The 18,037-nt window shown below is 33.8% G+C and overlaps 1 protein-coding gene across 4 annotated transcripts in view; it reads left to right on the top strand.

Moving 5' to 3' along the window:
- The window catches only part of LOC129921512 (lysine-specific demethylase 6A), a 132,562-nt gene that overhangs the window by 104,417 nt on the left and 10,108 nt on the right, over positions 1-18,037 (top strand). For 2 of the 4 annotated variants that reach the window (XM_056003370.1, XM_056003373.1), the window contains 6 exons: positions 1,142-1,270; positions 1,344-1,569; positions 3,636-3,813; positions 3,898-4,587; positions 16,855-17,680; positions 17,886-17,918. In XM_056003370.1, the coding sequence (XP_055859345.1) occupies positions 1,142-1,270; positions 1,344-1,569; positions 3,636-3,813; positions 3,898-4,587; positions 16,855-17,680; positions 17,886-17,918 (2,082 nt within the window). The remainder of the gene's footprint in view (positions 1-1,141; positions 1,271-1,343; positions 1,570-3,635; positions 3,814-3,897; positions 4,588-16,854; positions 17,681-17,885; positions 17,919-18,037) is intronic. The other 2 variants (XM_056003371.1, XM_056003372.1) reach the window with 2 other exon arrangements.

Raw genomic sequence — 18,037 nt, 5'->3', positions numbered from 1 at the left:
TTCTTTGATTAAAAGTAAAAAAAGAAAACTTTCCGAGATCCATGTACCTTTTTAGTTACTTATGTACTTTTAAGCACCTTATACAAGTTATTAACGAAGTTCTGGTGCTCAGAAAATTTCTTGAAAATGTAAATGTAATTGCTGGAGATAAAGGAAAAATGTTCTATAATGATTAGTTGTTATATATCTTAGAAAATTTCTTGAAAATTGTTTAAGTCGTTTTCAAGAAACTAAGATATATATACATAAATGTGCATTATTATTTAATGCAGATATTTAAAGAATTTCAACTTCAGTCTATAAAAAAATTCCTTATAACTTTATCGGTGTCAGAGTCTCTTGAATAATTTCAAACTCAATTAGTTTAATCAAAATCCAAACAAAACACTTAACAACCAACAACAAAAAAAACCGAGACAATCTCTCATCTAAAGTACACAACCAAGTGAATTATAGTTACGATATATAAAGTAATAAATATGCATTTCTGTCATTGGATTCACTTCCGCAAACAATCAGTGAAAATAAATATAAAAAAAAACTTAACACTAAGTAATTGCCATGTAACACGATGGCAAAAAAAAAATATTGCAAAACCACGTCATCTACAACGCCATATGTCATCGTCGTCGTTGTAGTCGTTGTCGTCATCGTCATACATTGGACATGCAACAATTACACTGTCTAGGTCAGTGGCTATGGCTGTGGTGATACCATGTGGTGTGACGGCGGCGGCGACCGGCTCAGCCGGCCTGGTCCCTATGGTGTGACGAATTCATGATGTCTCAACAGACTGTTGGTCGGTCAGACAGCGCACGCACCAAATCATTTTCACTTGCCACAAATAGCCAGCTATTAAAAAAAAATAACAACAAAAACAAAAACTAAATACAAAAATAAAACAGCGTGTGGAGAATCTCTTGTAGAGGTTTTTTTATGACTACTTTTAAGCGTTATAATTGAGTCCTTCACAGAGGCACGTACCCCCTTCGACCATTAGCCTTTTTTTTTTAAGTACAGACACATAATTTAAAAAAGTACCATCAATCGATGATGGTTTTATTGCATGCATCTTTGTCATTTTTCTCCTTTTTTTTAAACTTTTGTTTAATGATTTTCTTTTTTTTTTGTTTATTTTCAGTTCGCTTTCACATCGCACACCTGTATGAAGTTCAAAATAAACATAAAGCTGCCAAAGAGGCATACGAAAAGCTTCTTACCGAAGACCAGCTGACATTGGAACTGAAGGCCGATATATATCGACAGTTAGGTGGGTAGATATACAATAAATTATTTACAATTAAGTTTTTTAATTCATTGTTTTATTTGTATTTTCTTAACAGGATGGATGTATCATTGTGTTGAATCCTTAGGCGATAAACGACAACGAGAATCTTATGCAATTTTCTGTTTACAAAAGTCAATTGAAGCCAATCCAAAATCTGGACAATCATTATATTTGCTTGGAAGATGTTATGCTGGAATTAACAAAGTCCATGATGCCTTTATAGCGTATAGAAATTCTGTGGAGAAGAGTGAAGGGAACGCCGACACTTGGTGTTCGATAGGGTAAATTATTATTTTGTTAACTTTTGTTTAATATTTTTCGAAGCGTTTTATGAAAAAAAAAAAAAAAAAAAAAAAACAAATTACATACAAACAAAAATTATGATTTAGTGATCACGAGTTTTTGTCTCATTCCACTCTTGAAATTGTTTCACATTTTCCTCGGACTAGATTCTTTTTGATAGGAAATTTGAATGTACATATGTATAAAATTTTAGGTTTTTTCTGACCAACCAAAGTGCCTTTAAGGTTACTAAAAATCATAGAAAAAAACTAACTATAAAACGAGCTAGGTTATATATTTTGATGCGCTGAATCCGAAATCCGAGGGTAATTTTTTCGTAAACGTTCAGGTTTTAAGTGAAGTGCAAAAAACAAGAAAACAAAAATCCTTTTTTTTTTGTTGTATTTTGCAGTTTACTCAAAACCAGGTCCTGATGAAGCCAAGAGGACCACTGATTTTGAGACCTCTTTTGTTCTTCACGCTGGCCGGATATCATTCCTGCATTCTTTTAACCTTTCCTATGAGGTATTCTTCCATGCTTGTAAAACCGCTTAATCATATTCTGTCAGTTTATTTCGGTTTATGAATTTGTTTTGTTTGAGATTGTTTTTACTGAAAAAACAGCTGAGAGCTTCTCACTCTAAGCCATCACTCGGGCCCACAGCAACTCCACTTACGTTAAATTCCTTCACCGTATTAAGAAGTAGTGTAAAATGAAATTATCTGTTATCTTTTTGTAGAAGCTGAGCTTGCCAACTAGTATGTCTTTCTTTAAAACTGAAGCTTTGAATTTCTTGAGCTCAGAGAATAGTACTCTGGAAAGGCATCGTAAATTTAGAGACATACATAATCTAAAAATATTCACTCGCTACATCCTCTCTTCAAGGAATGCTCACCAATTTACCCTTCAAACCTTTTTCCATGTACAGTAGATATTCCTCATTAAGGACTATAATGACTCGCGAATGTTCAACAGATGTCCAACGAACTATTCAACTTTTTCATCCGTTTAACAATATTGTCAAACTTGGTCAACAACGGCAATGCCAGATAGTCACATTCGACAATTTTTCAAGCGAATCATATGTCAAGAAATGCTTCTCCAGCACATTTCTTTACCGTTCTAGTTGTTTTCTACTAAGGGCGGTTCGCACTTGCTGGCTGTCAAGGAACTGTCAATCGTCTGATTAACAGACTTGCATTTAACAGCACAAAGTCCTCAAAGAATTCTTCTAACAGAAAATTTTATGTGGACCGCTTTTGCTCAAAAGGGTTTCTGTGAAATTCATCTCCTGCATCTCCTGTTGAGACCTCTCCAATTTTCTATAAACTTCTATAGCTCTGGCCATGCAATGAGTAGCTGAGAGAACAAAATAATTAGAATTATTGAATTCTGAGCGAAACGTCGAGATTCCATCGCTTAGTCGCTCAACCGAATTGTACCTTATTGTGTGGCCACAGCCTTAAAAGGATACCTCCATTAATTCTATAATAATATTAACAAATTAAACCTGTTATAAATAAAGAATTTTACAAAAAAAAAAACCTTCAACATTCATGTTGAAAGGTTAATAATCCATAGCAAAATTAGATAGTCATGTCACAATCCAATATTGACTTCATCTCTGCAGGAGGTCTCTATTCTTTATGGGTTGCACTTTTTCTTGCTGAATATTTGTAAACGATTCGCATTTGCAATGATTGTGAATTAAATGATAGAATAATGATCGGTATAATGGTACTTCTTTAGCTTAGTTAACATATTTTCCTCTATCAAGGTTTTTATTATTCTAGAGATGCAGACTTCAAACTAGACCTAGCCTTATAAGGGTAATGGTAATGCAATACCCGATTCGATCAAATCTAGTCATTAAATTAATTCTTTTTAATGCATTCTTTATGTAATAATCTCAGTTTTTATATAGCTTCGTTACAAATTGTTACTTTTTATATGCAATCTTGTCTTTTACACTACAGAGCTTAAAATCTGTAATTGATGTAAAAACACTATATTTATATAAATTATTTCTAACATTATTTTTTTTTTTTTTTTTTTTTTTTTTAGGGTTCTGTACCAGCAACAGAATCAACCAACAGACGCCTTACAAGCGTATATTTGCGCTGTACAATTGGATAAAAATCACAAAGCTGCCTGGACGAATTTAGGTATTTTATATGAGAGCTGTGGTCAATTAAGAGACGCCTATGCGTGTTATTTAAATGCAGCACGTAACTTAGATTCTGTAAGTGTCCAAAATTCATCATTCCACATGTTCTCTCAAAACCACAAGATACTTATACTTTTCTGTTTTCTCTTTTTCTTATAGAAGGATTCGAATTTTTTTCACACACTCAGTAGTACAGCTTCAACATCATCATCATCATCATCATCATCGAATACACCAGCAACACCAACAAAAAATTCAGCTACAGCTGCTGTTTCTTCTGGTGCTGCTGCTACTTCAGCTAGTGGTGGTGGTCCATCCACATCATTATCGACTGGTAGTGGATTCGCATCATCGCCATCAACAAGTAAAGCTTCAACATCAAAGTCCGGTGCTAATAGCAACAATAACAATAGTAGTAGTAGTAATAATAATAGCAGTAATAATAGTCCTAGTAATAGTAAAACACAAAGTCTTGCTGAGAGTCTTAAGCAAAGGATTAAATTCCTTGGCACGCAATTAGCTCAAGCTCCTATGCCGAGTATAACTTCCAAACGGAGGCAGTTGTGCTCGATAGAGGAGGCCTGGAATCTACCAATATCACTTGAAATGAGCTCAAGGCAACAAATATCTCAGCAACATCAGCAACAACAGCAACAAAATCCACCACAACATAATCAACAACAACAACAATCATCTTCACATCCGCATCACCCACAACAACATCCTGCGCAACAATCACATCAGCAACAACAACAACCACCTCCACCACCACCACCTCAACCTCAGCAGCCTGGTGTTGTTCTAAACAATCACATGCAGCAAAGGCAGTTTGTTAAGAGTTACTCAGCGGTAAGTTAGTCAGTCAGACAGTTTTTTTTTTGTGCTCATTTAATCCAATTTGATTTCATAAATGTTCATTAAAAGTTGGTTAGTGCCATAAATGGTGTAAAAAGTATGAACCTTTATGACGAACGTGACAAAATTTCGTTAGAATCTTCAAGTCTTATTTCATTTGAAAGATTCAATCAGGTGTAAACATTTTGTAAACATAGTGCTCTTGGGTATACATTTTATCCTTAAGGCTTTTTCAAAATTGCTCCAATTAATCCCTTCCTTATTATGGTGAATGTGTTTATTTTGGGATTAAACTTAATTTTTTTTTGTTAGAAATGTAAATAAGGGTGTGTTGTTTTATCAAAGCTTTTTTTTTAACCCTTATGATGCCTCAAGATCCAGTTTAAATGAATTGTGGGGTAAACAGTTTTTGAAAAAAGGGGTGACAAAAGATTATAATATCATGTAGAATACTTCCTTTACAAATATGATTTCTTTGTGAAATCATCAAACATTATTAATTTGAATATTCTTTTCATTTTTAAATTAATTAAAATTACAAACTTCCGCAGAATACAAATGCGATGAGATCGAGGTCGCTACTCTTGTTGTCAGTTAATTTTTAAATTAAATAATTGAAAAACAGGATGGAAATATTTAATTCCGTCGGTTATATTTTTGTTTTGCCCTGACTATTACAAATTTAAAAAAAGGAAAGACTCCCTAAGGTATTTTTTTTATAAAATAGGTTTCAATTTCGAACTCATGATTCTTTAGGCGAAAATTCAATGACCCCCAGCAAAATCATTTTCAGTGATGAATCGCATTTTTGACTATTGGACTTCGTCAGCTAATAGAATATACGTTATTGGTCAGGTGCAAACTACTAAGCTCATGTGTTTAAAAAAAGAAACACTTTATAATTTTTTGTTACTAATAAATGTGAGCGTTAAGTTTCAGTCGGTGAAAAGCAATCAATAATTGTTGTATGGACTTCATATTAACCATATTGTCGGACTCATAATCAAACCTCAAAAGTTCACCCTTTTTGAACAAAAAAAAAAAATATTTTGATTGCCATTTTATAGATAGTTAGTTTCATCAACTCGTATAATACTTAATACTCTAAATAACCTAACTTTGTTTCACTGATGAGAAACGCTCAGAGCCAATATTGAAAGAGAGTAGAATTGTTAAAAATTTCAAGTTCAATCGCTTTGTTTAACCATTTTTATTTATTTTTTAACTTTTCAATTTATTTTTTAAAATTCAAGATTCCCTGAAGAAGATGGTAATCATAATCACCATCGAAACGTTGGAAAATTAATGAAATTAATTATTGAAATAATGAGAAAAAATTGGAAGTTCTCAAACATCTCTAATTAAGTAAATACTTTATCAAATAACTTATCTAATACTGATTGCTGTAGTCTCAGAGCACTTTTTAAAAAGTGATCAAGTACTTTAATGGGAAACATTGATTTCTTATTTAAAAAGTCAGATCTGACAAAGAGCCAAAGGAAAATATGATTTTAATCTTCTCCACTTATATGAATATCACATAATATAAACTCCAAATTGGTCAATCTATAAAAATAATGGTTATATCATATTTTCGCCTAGAAAGGGAAGAGTTTCGACTTTTCTGCCTATATTGTGAGCCAAAATTTAGAACAAATCTTCGTTTGTCATATAAGACAATCCAGATCTATTCTGAATGTTAACTCATGTAGAAATGTGTTCCAGAGAAATTTTGCTCCTTTTTTGCTTTTTTTGCTTTTTCATTATTTGTTTATCACCGATAATAACGCTTACTACCCATTGACTGTTTAGTCCCAAATTTTTGTGAACCGTCCAATAGCAAATTTGTATTTATATGTAGATAAACATTACGTGGAACAGGCCTGTTCAAGTTATTGAATTGTTACAGTTATTGGAACATATAAAAAAGACTTCGTTTTTGTATTACAAACGTGGTAACCTACATTGAGGAAATTCGAACTTCTGTTCAAATACAACTTATTTGTTCAAGAATCAAAGAATCTTGTTCAAATTTAGAATTTATGATTTTTTACAAAATTCCTTTTATAACAGTTATCACATATCAAACCAATTTGCAACGGAAAACATGTCAACAAGAAGCTTGATAGAATTAGAAGTACGAAGATCCGAGGAAGCCTTCATGTTAAAAACACCATCTCCCAAAAAATTGAACACGACCGACTCAGTTGGTATTGCCATGTTCAAAGGAGAGATCCTGAGAACCCCGTCAAAAAAGCAATATCATACAACGTTCCAACACGAAATAAAAAGAAAGGTAGGCCTAAAAACTCCTGGTACAAGCAAATGCAAAAACACCAGCATTCAGTTGGCCTTAGAAATGGAACAATACAAAACCGGGAGGCTTGCCGCCGATTTCTGAGGTCAACCCGGCGAACCCCACAAGCGGATCACTAGTGTGAAGCAGTAACGTGGGATAGTTAGGATCCCCTCGACATCGAGATCATAACAGCGCCGAGAAAAAGGAAGAAGAAGAAGACATATTTGAATCAATATCTTCCCTTGAATCAAATACATCTAATTCACTTTGTTCCTACAGAAAAAAAAATCTAAATCTAAATCTAAATGTGTTTGTTATAACAACTCTGCTTTTAACAATAACTAATTCTAGATGGCATTCAAATCGTTTATCTTAGACAGCTACCGGATGCATTGAATCTTGTAATGTCTTTTTTTACCGACACGTAGGTAAGGCAGTGCCGAATTTAAATTTCGTTCCGTTCCGAATAGGAAAATGCGTAACAAAAATGATTCAAACCGGATTCAGAACAGAAAAGGAAATACCATTTGTGAAATTGAAACAATTGCTATCTGCTGGAAAAGAAACCGCGTGTCAACTGGGCAAATTTCGTTCCATTTGGTGAAAATTCTTCACAGTGAACAGTTGTGCCTTTTTTGTTTCTTTAATTTTCAAAGAAATAATTTTAAAATTATTTAAAATGAAAACGAGAAAGTTTCCTCTATTAAAATTTATTTTAAAAAATGTGTGATTCATTTGTGCAATGGCGTTTAAGAGGTAATTTATTTTAATTTTATACAATCTAAAATGCATGTGATTTTATACAATACTTATATCTACTGGTTGTTTCAAATGTACCTAATTCATTTTATGGCTGAAGTTGAAATAAATTGTGTCTTTGGCCTTGACCATGTGTTAAATTCTTGGGGTAAATAACCGCAGCTAAAATTTGGTCTCTATACTAATGTTCTGTATATAACGCGGCAAATATCTACCCCAGAATTGAACTTTGCCACATGGTTCTTGGTGTCAATGTCCATGTCCGGGCGAAGACCTTTTGATTCAAGTTCACAAATTAAATTAAAAAAGTTATCCTAAAAGGAAACCATGTCATAGTTTATTCGTTATTGTGATTGTCTCAGTCTCATACTTTGTAAAGTAGGTTTATACTTCTCTTCAAAAGAAGTGGTATGATAATTTGACTAGACGAATTATGTTTACCTAGCTGTTAATTTTTACAGCTTCAGTTTCCATTTAAGAATTTATTTAAATTTGCAAAAGAACCTAAAACGAGGGAACGTCGTCAGCCAACGCCTTTTTCACTTTATGATCTTTTTGTCAAATAAAATTCATACAAACTATATACCTTAAATGGCTATGTATGTATATTGTATATGAGCTCCCAGTTGAGGTGCTTCTACAAAATACGAAAAAAGATATGCCTCGTGTTTTGATATACCTAATAACACTCAGCCGGCCGGCATTGTGGTATACCTACTATATAGCGATGTATTCGAGTTCCTTGAACTCTGCATTTGTTCGGTATCCCTATAACTATTTATGTACCTACAGATTTGTTGGTGCAGAGAATTTCTTTAACGCTTGCGCCTATATTACATAAATGCTATTGAAGCATTTTTATGTTAAATACTTGAATTCCACGGCGTGTGTTCAAGGCCATGGTTTTTTTGAACTTTTGGTTGATAAGAGTATGTATCTATCTGCTACCAGCCAACGGTGCTGATTGTTTGTTTTTTATACATATAAAGATGTGTACCCACCTAACTATGTAAATTATTTGATGTGAATATTTTATCAGTTATGAGTAGGTACCTACTTGAAAATATTTTAATAATTTCAAAAAGCACATCTGTAATTTACACAAATTGGTTCTACTTGGCAAGTATGTATGTGTGCCTTTTATAATCTCACTTTTTCGACGTTGTAATATCAACCCCACTCCTCTGCCTCTACCAAATTGAACTCAGTTCCATGTTTAAATTGAATATATTGTTGAACCGAAGTTAAATTTAATGTTACAACACAAGAAGGTTTATTCAAAGTAAAAAAAAAAAATTAAGTAAAATTGCAAAATTGTACCAGTTTTTTTACATATTTAATAAAGAAAATCCATCATCAATATAGAGTAGAAAAACTGTTGCACGTATTTTAGGGACAAATTTGAAAAAAAAATTTTTGTCCAACAGATCCAAAGATAGGTCATGAAAAAAAACACTTTTTCTAACTTCCCATATTGGTTTTGATTAAAATCTCGATTTTTGTTTACAAGAATCCAAAACTTGTCCTAGAAAGCAAGTAAAAATGAAATATAGTTGTTGAAGAATATTAAATTTTGTTTTTTCATGAAGTATTTTTGAAAAGTTAAAATTACCTATACTATAAAATATGAAAATGCATTTTAAAGCACTATTCACATGAGAGCGACCAACGAATTTTTGGAAAGCTATAAGAAATGTATTTGTTCCAGCTTCTAAATAAAAGGACTTATTTGTTTGAAGATTGTAGCAAGAAAAAAAAATGAAAATTTTATTTTACAAACATATAAATATTAAGTTGCTTGAACAATATAAATAAACAATAAAGTAGATTCTTTAAACAAGTACAATTTCAACACCCCCACTAGAATCTAATTTATTAGACCCATTAATTTTGAACAATAGGTTGACTTTTCAGTCGGAAGACTCTTTGTCAAACTATCTGCAATCATTTGTGAGGTTTTCAAATATTGAATCTTGACGAGTTGATCGTTGATTACATTTCGGATGAAATGGTGTCTAACATCTATATGCTTAGTCCTAGCATGATAGACCGTAGTCGATGATAGACATATAGCACCCTGATTGTCGCAAAACAGAATTATATTTTGTTTATCATCCGGTAGAAGTTCATTTTGAAGACCATTGAGCCATAATACTTCTTGTATTGCCATACTCATGGCCATATATTCAGCCTCGGTTGTCGATAAGGCTACCGTTGGCTGCTTACGGGAACACCAAGAAATTGCTCCACCTTGCATTTTAAATATATAACCTGTGATCGACTTTCGTTCATCAACATCACCAGCATAATCGGCATCACAGTACCCAGTGATTAAACTTTCGCTTGTTTCTTCTCTTGAATAACACATCTTTAAGTTTGCAGTTCCCTTTAGATAACGCAATACTCTCTTTGCTGCTACCCAATGTGCTTTCCCAGGATTTTGGTTAAAACGGCTTAAATAGTTAACCGCATAACTGATGTCCGGTCGAGAAACTTGTGCGGTGAACAAAAGACTACCTATTAATTCTTGGTATGGTATATTACACATTTCTTGACGTTCGGATTCTGTTTGAGGTGACATCTTCTTCGTTAATTTTTGATTAATGTCCATTGGTGTTGAACATTCGTTGGAATTGCTTAATCCAAACTTATCGATCATTTTCAAAATATATTTTTCTTGATCAATCCAGATTAAACCTTTCTTCTTATCTCTTGTTAACTTTAACCCCAAAAATGAATTCGAAGGTCCAATATCCTTCATATGAAAATTATTCATTAAATTCTCTTTCAATTGATGTTTTAGCTTGGGATGGTTATCCAGAATGAGGAAATCATCAACATAAACAGCAACTATTAAAATTTTCCCATCAACATGTTGAAAATAAATGCATGGATCAAGTTCTGACTGCTTCATTCCAAATTCTTTAAGCACTTTATCCAACTTAAGGTTCCATATTCGAGAAGACTGCTTCAGTCCATAGATTGATTTCTTTAATCGAAGCACTTTCTCTCCCTTCTCGAAACCTTCCGGTTGTTTTATATAAATTTCATCACTTAAGTCGCCTTGTAAGAATGCAGTTATTGCATCCATCTGTTCTATTTCTAAATCTTTTCGAGCTGCCAAAGCAAGTAAGAATCGGATGGACTCATATCTTACAACAGGAGAAAATGTTTCTTCGTAATCTATGCCGTACCGTTGATTACAACCTCTTGCCACAAGTCGAGCTTTGTACCGAATGACTTTCCCATCGACATCTGACTTCGTTTTGAAAACCCATTTGGTACTCAGTATCTTCTTGTCTGGAGGTAAATCAGCTAACTCCCAAGTTTCATTCGCCAATAAAGAAGCATATTCACTATTGATTGCTTCTTTCCAGTTATCTGCTTCTTTGCTTGAAATAGCATCTTTGTAAGTAAGAGGGTCGTTATTACTTTCGTCATTTGCTAGGTATGTAACGCAATTATAAAATTTTGTTGGTTTCCTAACTCTTTCTGATTTTCTAACAGACTTCGACGAAGTTGCAATTTCAGTCAAATCTTCTTGATTAGATTCAAAAACTTCCTCTTCAATTTGGGCAGGTCCGGTTTGTTCTTCCTCTCTATTTTCAGTTTCGGCATTGATATTCAAAAATTCATCGTTGTTGTCGTTTGCTTCTTCTATAGAACTATGATTTTCGCTACCTTCAATAGCCCCCACTGAAGAGTCTTCGAAAGACAAAACAAAATTATTAATATTGTTTTCAGAAATTACCTGTCCAAATGGTTGATCTTCCAAGAAAATAACATCGCAACATTTTATGAGCTTCCTCTTCTTAGGATCATACACCCGATAGGCTTTTGAGTCTTCACAGTAACCAGTCATAATACATTTGATAGATTTGACATCAAGCTTTTTCCTCTTTTCTTTAGGGACATGCACCATAACTGTTGACCCAAATACACGCAAATGAGACACATCTGGTTTTTTGCCTGACCAGATCTCTTCAGGTGTTTTGAAATCTTCAAGGACTCTACTTGGTATTCGGTTTATCAAGTAAGCCGCATACAACAACGCCTCGCCCCAAAACGTTTTTTCGACACCAGCATCAGAAATCATGCACCGAGCTTTTTCAATGAGAGTGCGATTCATTCTTTCGGCTTTGCCATTCTGCTGAGGCGTATAGGCAACTGTTGTTTGATGCCTTATCCCGCATTTGCTTAAAAAACTGTCAAATGCACGATTACAGAACTCGCCTCCATTGTCGGTTCGAAATGTTTTGATCTTCTTGTTCGTTTGGTTTTCAACCAAACTTTTGAACGAAACAAACGTTTCCATCACATCTGACTTGGATTTCAATACATAGATAAAAACTTTGTGTGAAAAATCATCCAAAAATGTCAGAAGATAATAAGCCCCACCAAGTGACTTCTGTTCCATGGGTCCACAGATATCAGAATGAACAAGTTCCAGAACTTCACTTGTTTTCGATTCTGATGAAGGAAAAGATTTTCTCGAGTGCTTACCTTCGATACATTTGACACATTTTTCATTTTTCACATCTATGAAATCTAAGCCATTCACAGATCCCTTCTTCATCTTGTTCATAGTTTCATGACTCACGTGCCCCAGTCTTCGATGCCATAACTCGTAAGAAATTTTCTTCTCAGCAAACATGTTAATCGCATTTTCCACTTGCCTTGGAACATCTAGCCTGAAGAGCTTACCGTTAATTCTATTTCCAGTTGCAACCAGTGTTCTTTTGCTCCAAATTGTGCATTTATCATCTTTAAACTCAACGATCAGACCATTTTTTGTCATTTGGCTGACGGATAAAAGGTTTGCACATAATTTCGGGATATATAGAATATCTTTCACGGTAACCGTCTTCAACTTGCCTTCGACTAAAATTTCTAGGTCAACATCTCCTTTTGCTTCTACGTCCAAGTTATAAGCATCCGCAACGGTCACTTCTTCTTTCTTGACTTTGGTTAAATTTTTTAACCAATCTTTTCTATTCGTCATGTGTTCAGAAGCTCCCGAGTCAATAAACCATTCATGACTATTCTCACGACTACCACTTGCCATGAGCGATGTGAAAAGCACCTGTCTTCCGTGGCTGTCTGTAGCCTTACGTTTGTTCGGACAATTTTTAGCATAATGTCCTTTCTGTTTGCATTCAAAACATTTGAATTCAGTCGCTCGACGTTGATTATTCTTGCATGATGATTTCTTTCTTGAATTCTTTCCAAAGAAAGCGATTGGATCATCACCAGATTCGCAAGCATCATCTTTAACGTCTTGTAAGAGTTTTGTTTTAATTGAGTCTCCTGTTATTGGGACCCCAGAACTTTCCAAACCCATAATCATCGGCCTGTACTCGTCACCCAGTCCGGCCAATAACAATGACCCTATCCATTCCTCGGATACTTCCATACCAAGTGAATTTAATTTGTGGGCTGTTGTGATAACTTTATTCACATACGAATCAACTGAATCACAAGTCTTCAACTTCGTATTCAACAAAGTCCTCAATAAACCAACTCTTCGTGTAAGACCTTTATCGGCAAAAGCAGCTTCTAAACGATCCCAAACCAGTTTTGCAGTAGTTGCCGTCTTAACATGAACGAAATTTATTGGATCGATCAGTAAAATTATCTTTGTTTTCGCTTTTGAAATTTTCTTAGCATCTTTTTCTGTTCCGAGAACGCTTTCCCACAGATCTTCATGCTCCAGAAAATTCTGTACTGCGAATTTCCAATCTTCGAAATTCTCACGTCCTTTTAATTTTTCAATAGCTGGAATCGACGACATGATTCCTTTGAACAAATTATTTTCTTTTAATATGCAATTATATTGTCCAGCGATCCTGGGCCCATAACCTTTTGGAAAGCTATAAGAAATGTATTTGTTCCAGCTTCTAAATAAAAGGACTTATTTGTTTGAAGATTGTAGCAAGAAAAAAAAATGAAAATTTTATTTTACAAACATATAAATATTAAGTTGCTTGAACAATATAAATAAACAATAAAGTAGATTCTTTAAACAAGTACAATTTCAACACGAATGAGCGAATGAACGAACAAATGAAATTTAATGTATTTTCTAAGTATTTTTTTTAACAAAAACTGTATTGAACTAGTGTTTAATTTTTTCGAAGAAGATTACCTATAACATTTCAATTTCTAAAATAAAAAAAATGTGAGAAAACCGATTCTTAGCTTTTATTCGTAACGCCCAATTTGTTTTTTCATATTTTTCTTATTTTAGATATTAAAATATTTTTTTTTTTGAAAATTTGAACTTTAGCTACCTAGCTACTGTTAAATAGAGTTTTTATTACAAAATTTACTTTAGAAATACATTAAATTTCATTTGTTTGTTCATTCGTTGGTGGCTCTCATGTGAATAGTGCTTAACTCCTGAAATAATATGGAAGGATTTGAAGCATTTCGTATTTTTCTATAAAAAAAATATCCGCGGATATACTTAGAGATTCACCAATCAATTGAATCCTTAGTGCCCCTCTGACGGAAAATTAATATTTATGTCTATTTAAAAATAAATTACACCGTTCAATGGGTAATTTATTCAGCACTCTGACATACAATTCGTAAATCAATTAAACAAATATTAACCTGAGTTAATAATAGCCGTGTTGTATTGGTACTCAGTATTTTACTGAGTAAAAATTGTATGCTGTAAACAACAACAATTGATTACTTTCATTTGTTTATTAATCTTATAACTTTAAACGAGCTAAAATTGTTTATATATATATATATATATATATAAATATATATAAAATTGGGATCTCGGAAACGGCTCTAACGATTTCGATGAAATTTTCAGGGTTTGTTCATCTAAGCGAGTAAAAAGTTTTGGAAGTATTTTTGGAAAAATCCGCCCACTGCCACGCCCACTTTTTGAACATATAAGTTTTTTCGGGAACGGCTCTAACGATTTCCATGAAATTTTCAGAGTTTGTTTATCTAAGTGAGTAAAAAGTTTTGGAAGTTTTTTTTGAAAAATCCGCCCACTGACACGCCCACTTTTTTTAAAATATATGTTTTTTCGGAAACGGCTATAACGATTTCGATGAAATTTTCAGGGTTTGATCGTCTAAGAAAGTAAAAAGTTTTGGAAATTTTTTGTTGGAAAAATCCACCCACTGCCACGCCCACTTTTTTAACATATAAGTTTCTTTCGGAAACGGCTCTCACGATTTCGATGACATTTTCAGGGTTTGTTTATCTAAGCGAGTAAAAAGTTTTGGAAGTATTTTTGGAAAAATCCGCCCACTGCCACGCCCACTTTTTTAACATAGAATTTTTTTTTTGGTAACAACTTTAAAGATTTTGATGAAATTTTGAGGGTTTGGTCCTCTCTTATATTAGTTTTTTTCAGTTGCTTGTTTTTTGTTCTGAAAAACCCTGTTTTGTTGAATTCAAATTGTAATATTTTGCGATATCTAACTGCAACTTAGAAAACTTTTATACTTTTTTGAAAACTACAATAACTGGGCAACTTTTTAAAATAATAAACCATTCTCACATTTTTTATAAAACTTGAAACTGTTAGTTAATTTGCACCGAAATGGCATATCGAATAAAAAATATTTTGATTAATTAATTGTTCCTAATTACTTGGCAAATGTTTTCGTAAAAGAATTAAAAAAAAAAAAATATATCAATAATGGGCGCAGGAAGCAAAATACTGTTGCAAAGTAGGGATTTTTCGAAATTTCACAAGAATTGCCTTAAATCGAAAACCGTAAGGATTTGGGATGAACAAGGTTCCAAATTCTGAGAGCCCTTAAGTTCCCCAATCAGCATATTTCGTTTGATCCATTACTTTTGGGACACCCTGTATAAGTAAATATAGAAAGCAGTAAAGCATCCACTGATACAGAATAAAACAGAGACAGGGATAAAAATAGTATTTCTTCATACTAAGCTTTGCCGACAAGGCTAAACTTGATAAAAAGATTAACTTTATATTCACCATCCCAAACTTTCTGACACGTAAATTAAAATTTGAACAAAAAAGGATCTCATTGCTATAAGCATTTTCGATAATGCAGATTCCTGTAACCCTTCTATTCATTGCTGATCGTATATTCAAACTTAAATAAACTGGATTATAAAGTGGGAATGTGATGTTTTGTAACCCGTGAAAAAACTGGTCATTGCAAACTTAACTGGTAGAACAGAATGATGTAGCTGTGGCTGTGTCTTGGTGCCAGAATACGTAGCTGTGGATGTGGCAAGGAAATTCGCTGTGGTACAAGTCGAGTCGACTTTTACTTCAAGCTACAAGCGCAATGACTTTTGACTTTTCTAATGTGGTTGCTCAGTTCAAATAATTTTTTTTTGTCAACGGGTTTGACATTTTAGTGCGCCACATATTCTGTTCATATTTTCTAGATTTTGAGCGATTTTATTTTTCATCTTGTACAACGGCGTTTTTCTTTGCCACAAGCGAATTTTCATTCTGTTCAACCAGTAAACCCACTCCAAAAAATTGCTGTTTACATTTCACTGAATGTTATAACAATTTAGGATACCGAGCAAAGCTCGGTCACCCAGGTACTAACATTTATTGTCGAAGGGTCAAAAATGTATAAGTTAAGAAAAAAAATTCTTCTGTAAACCAACAAATAAAAAACTTTTGTTTATCCTTAGCAATCATTTGTTGTTGTTTCCCGTGCAAAATTTTACTGAGCTAAGTACTGAGTTACCAATAAAACACCTCAGAAACTAAAATGTTAGAAGAGAATTCATATTTTGTCATATTTTTATTGATAGTGTGGACCTCTGCTTTGAGTTAAATTTATGAGTACCGATTTAAAATCAATGCTAAATTATGTATCTTTTCTCTAGATTTGACATTTTCCTTTTGAATGAATTATTTCTCTTCTACTCGATTTTTTTGATTTTTTTTTTTTTTGAGAAATTGGTCTTTTTGTTGAGCTTTTGTTAATTGTTATACTTATACAGAAAAGTAAAATTTTAGTCCGCAGAAATACTTTGGGGTGTACCTTTTAATTGCACCCTAAGTGCCCTCCTGACGGAAGATCAACAGATGCCTATAAAAAAGGAAACTTTTCTATCAATGAATGTTTACCTTGCACTCTGGCACACAATTCTCTCTATTTTATTCTTTTTGTAATTAAATTTAAAAAAATGTCCTTTTACTCAAAATATTTCGTTTTCTTTCTTTTAAGGCAACGCAAGGTCCTCCGCCACCATATCCCCATCAGGGCACAACAAATGCCCTTGGACCAATTGCACCAAAGCGTTTCAAAGATGAACTATCCCCACAAACAACAGTGCCTGTGGCGGCGGGCACAGGTATTGTGCCGCAGCAAACACAACAACTTGCACCGGCACAACAACAACAACAACAGCAACGGTCCGCGCAACAGCCTTCATTCTATCTATCACAGCAACAGTTACAAATGTTGCAGTTCCTGCAACAAAACCAAAATAATTTAAACCCCCAACAGCAGCAGTTGTTTCAGCAACTTAGCAATCAGTATCGGTTGATGGTGCAGTATCAGCAACAGCTGAGACTGCAACAACAACAGAGATTGCAGCCACAACAACAACCACAGCCACCCCCACCGCAACAGCAACAACAACAACAACAGCCGCCACAAGCTGTTGTAGTACAAAATTCTACCCCACTTGGTGCACCACCCGCATATCCTAGTCAACCACCGTCAACGCCACGAGCTGCCGATCATGTTATCACGGGGAACGGTGGCATTGTGGGTGGTGGTAGTGGATATGTGGATAACACATCTAATTTTGTCCAGCAAGCCGCGACGGGGAATACACAACCGGCTGCAGGAATGCCATTCAAATCAGCGAATGTGTATATGAATGGAATTGTACAGCAGCAGCAGCCGCCGCAGCAACAACAGCAACAACCAAGTCCGTTGATGCAATCGTTGCAGCAGCAACAGCAGCCACAACAACAATCGGCGGGGTTTGAAACATTAAATGAATTCACCCAACTGTCTCCGTGCAGTGATGGAAATGATTTGGGTAAGTGTAGTTCTTAGAATCTACCAATTCATAGGGTATTCTTATTTATTTACTATGAAAAACTCTTCTTAACATTGACACACGAGGAAATAAAATAATTTATATGAACTTTTTTTTTCTCTTTTTTTTTGTCTTTTTTTTATATTTTCATTTTCTTGTTTTGTGTCTCTCGTCTCTTCTTTCATCTGATGCGCTGAAATTCAAGATATTTCCTCGCCGTTCAGTGATAAGCTACTAGGTAATTTTGTTTAATTTTTATACGTTTTCTATTTTTAGTTTTTTTTTTTTTTTTGTAGATTTAAGTTTTCTTCATACATTTTTTCTTTTGTACTTTTTTTTTTTGCAAATTCCTCGGAA

This window comes from Episyrphus balteatus, chromosome 1 (assembly GCF_945859705.1).
Source record: "Episyrphus balteatus chromosome 1, idEpiBalt1.1, whole genome shotgun sequence".
NCBI classification, from domain to species: Eukaryota; Metazoa; Arthropoda; class Insecta; order Diptera; family Syrphidae; genus Episyrphus; species Episyrphus balteatus.
The sequence above is the reverse complement of the archived record's forward strand: the minus strand, read 5'-3'. Positions and strand labels throughout refer to the sequence as shown.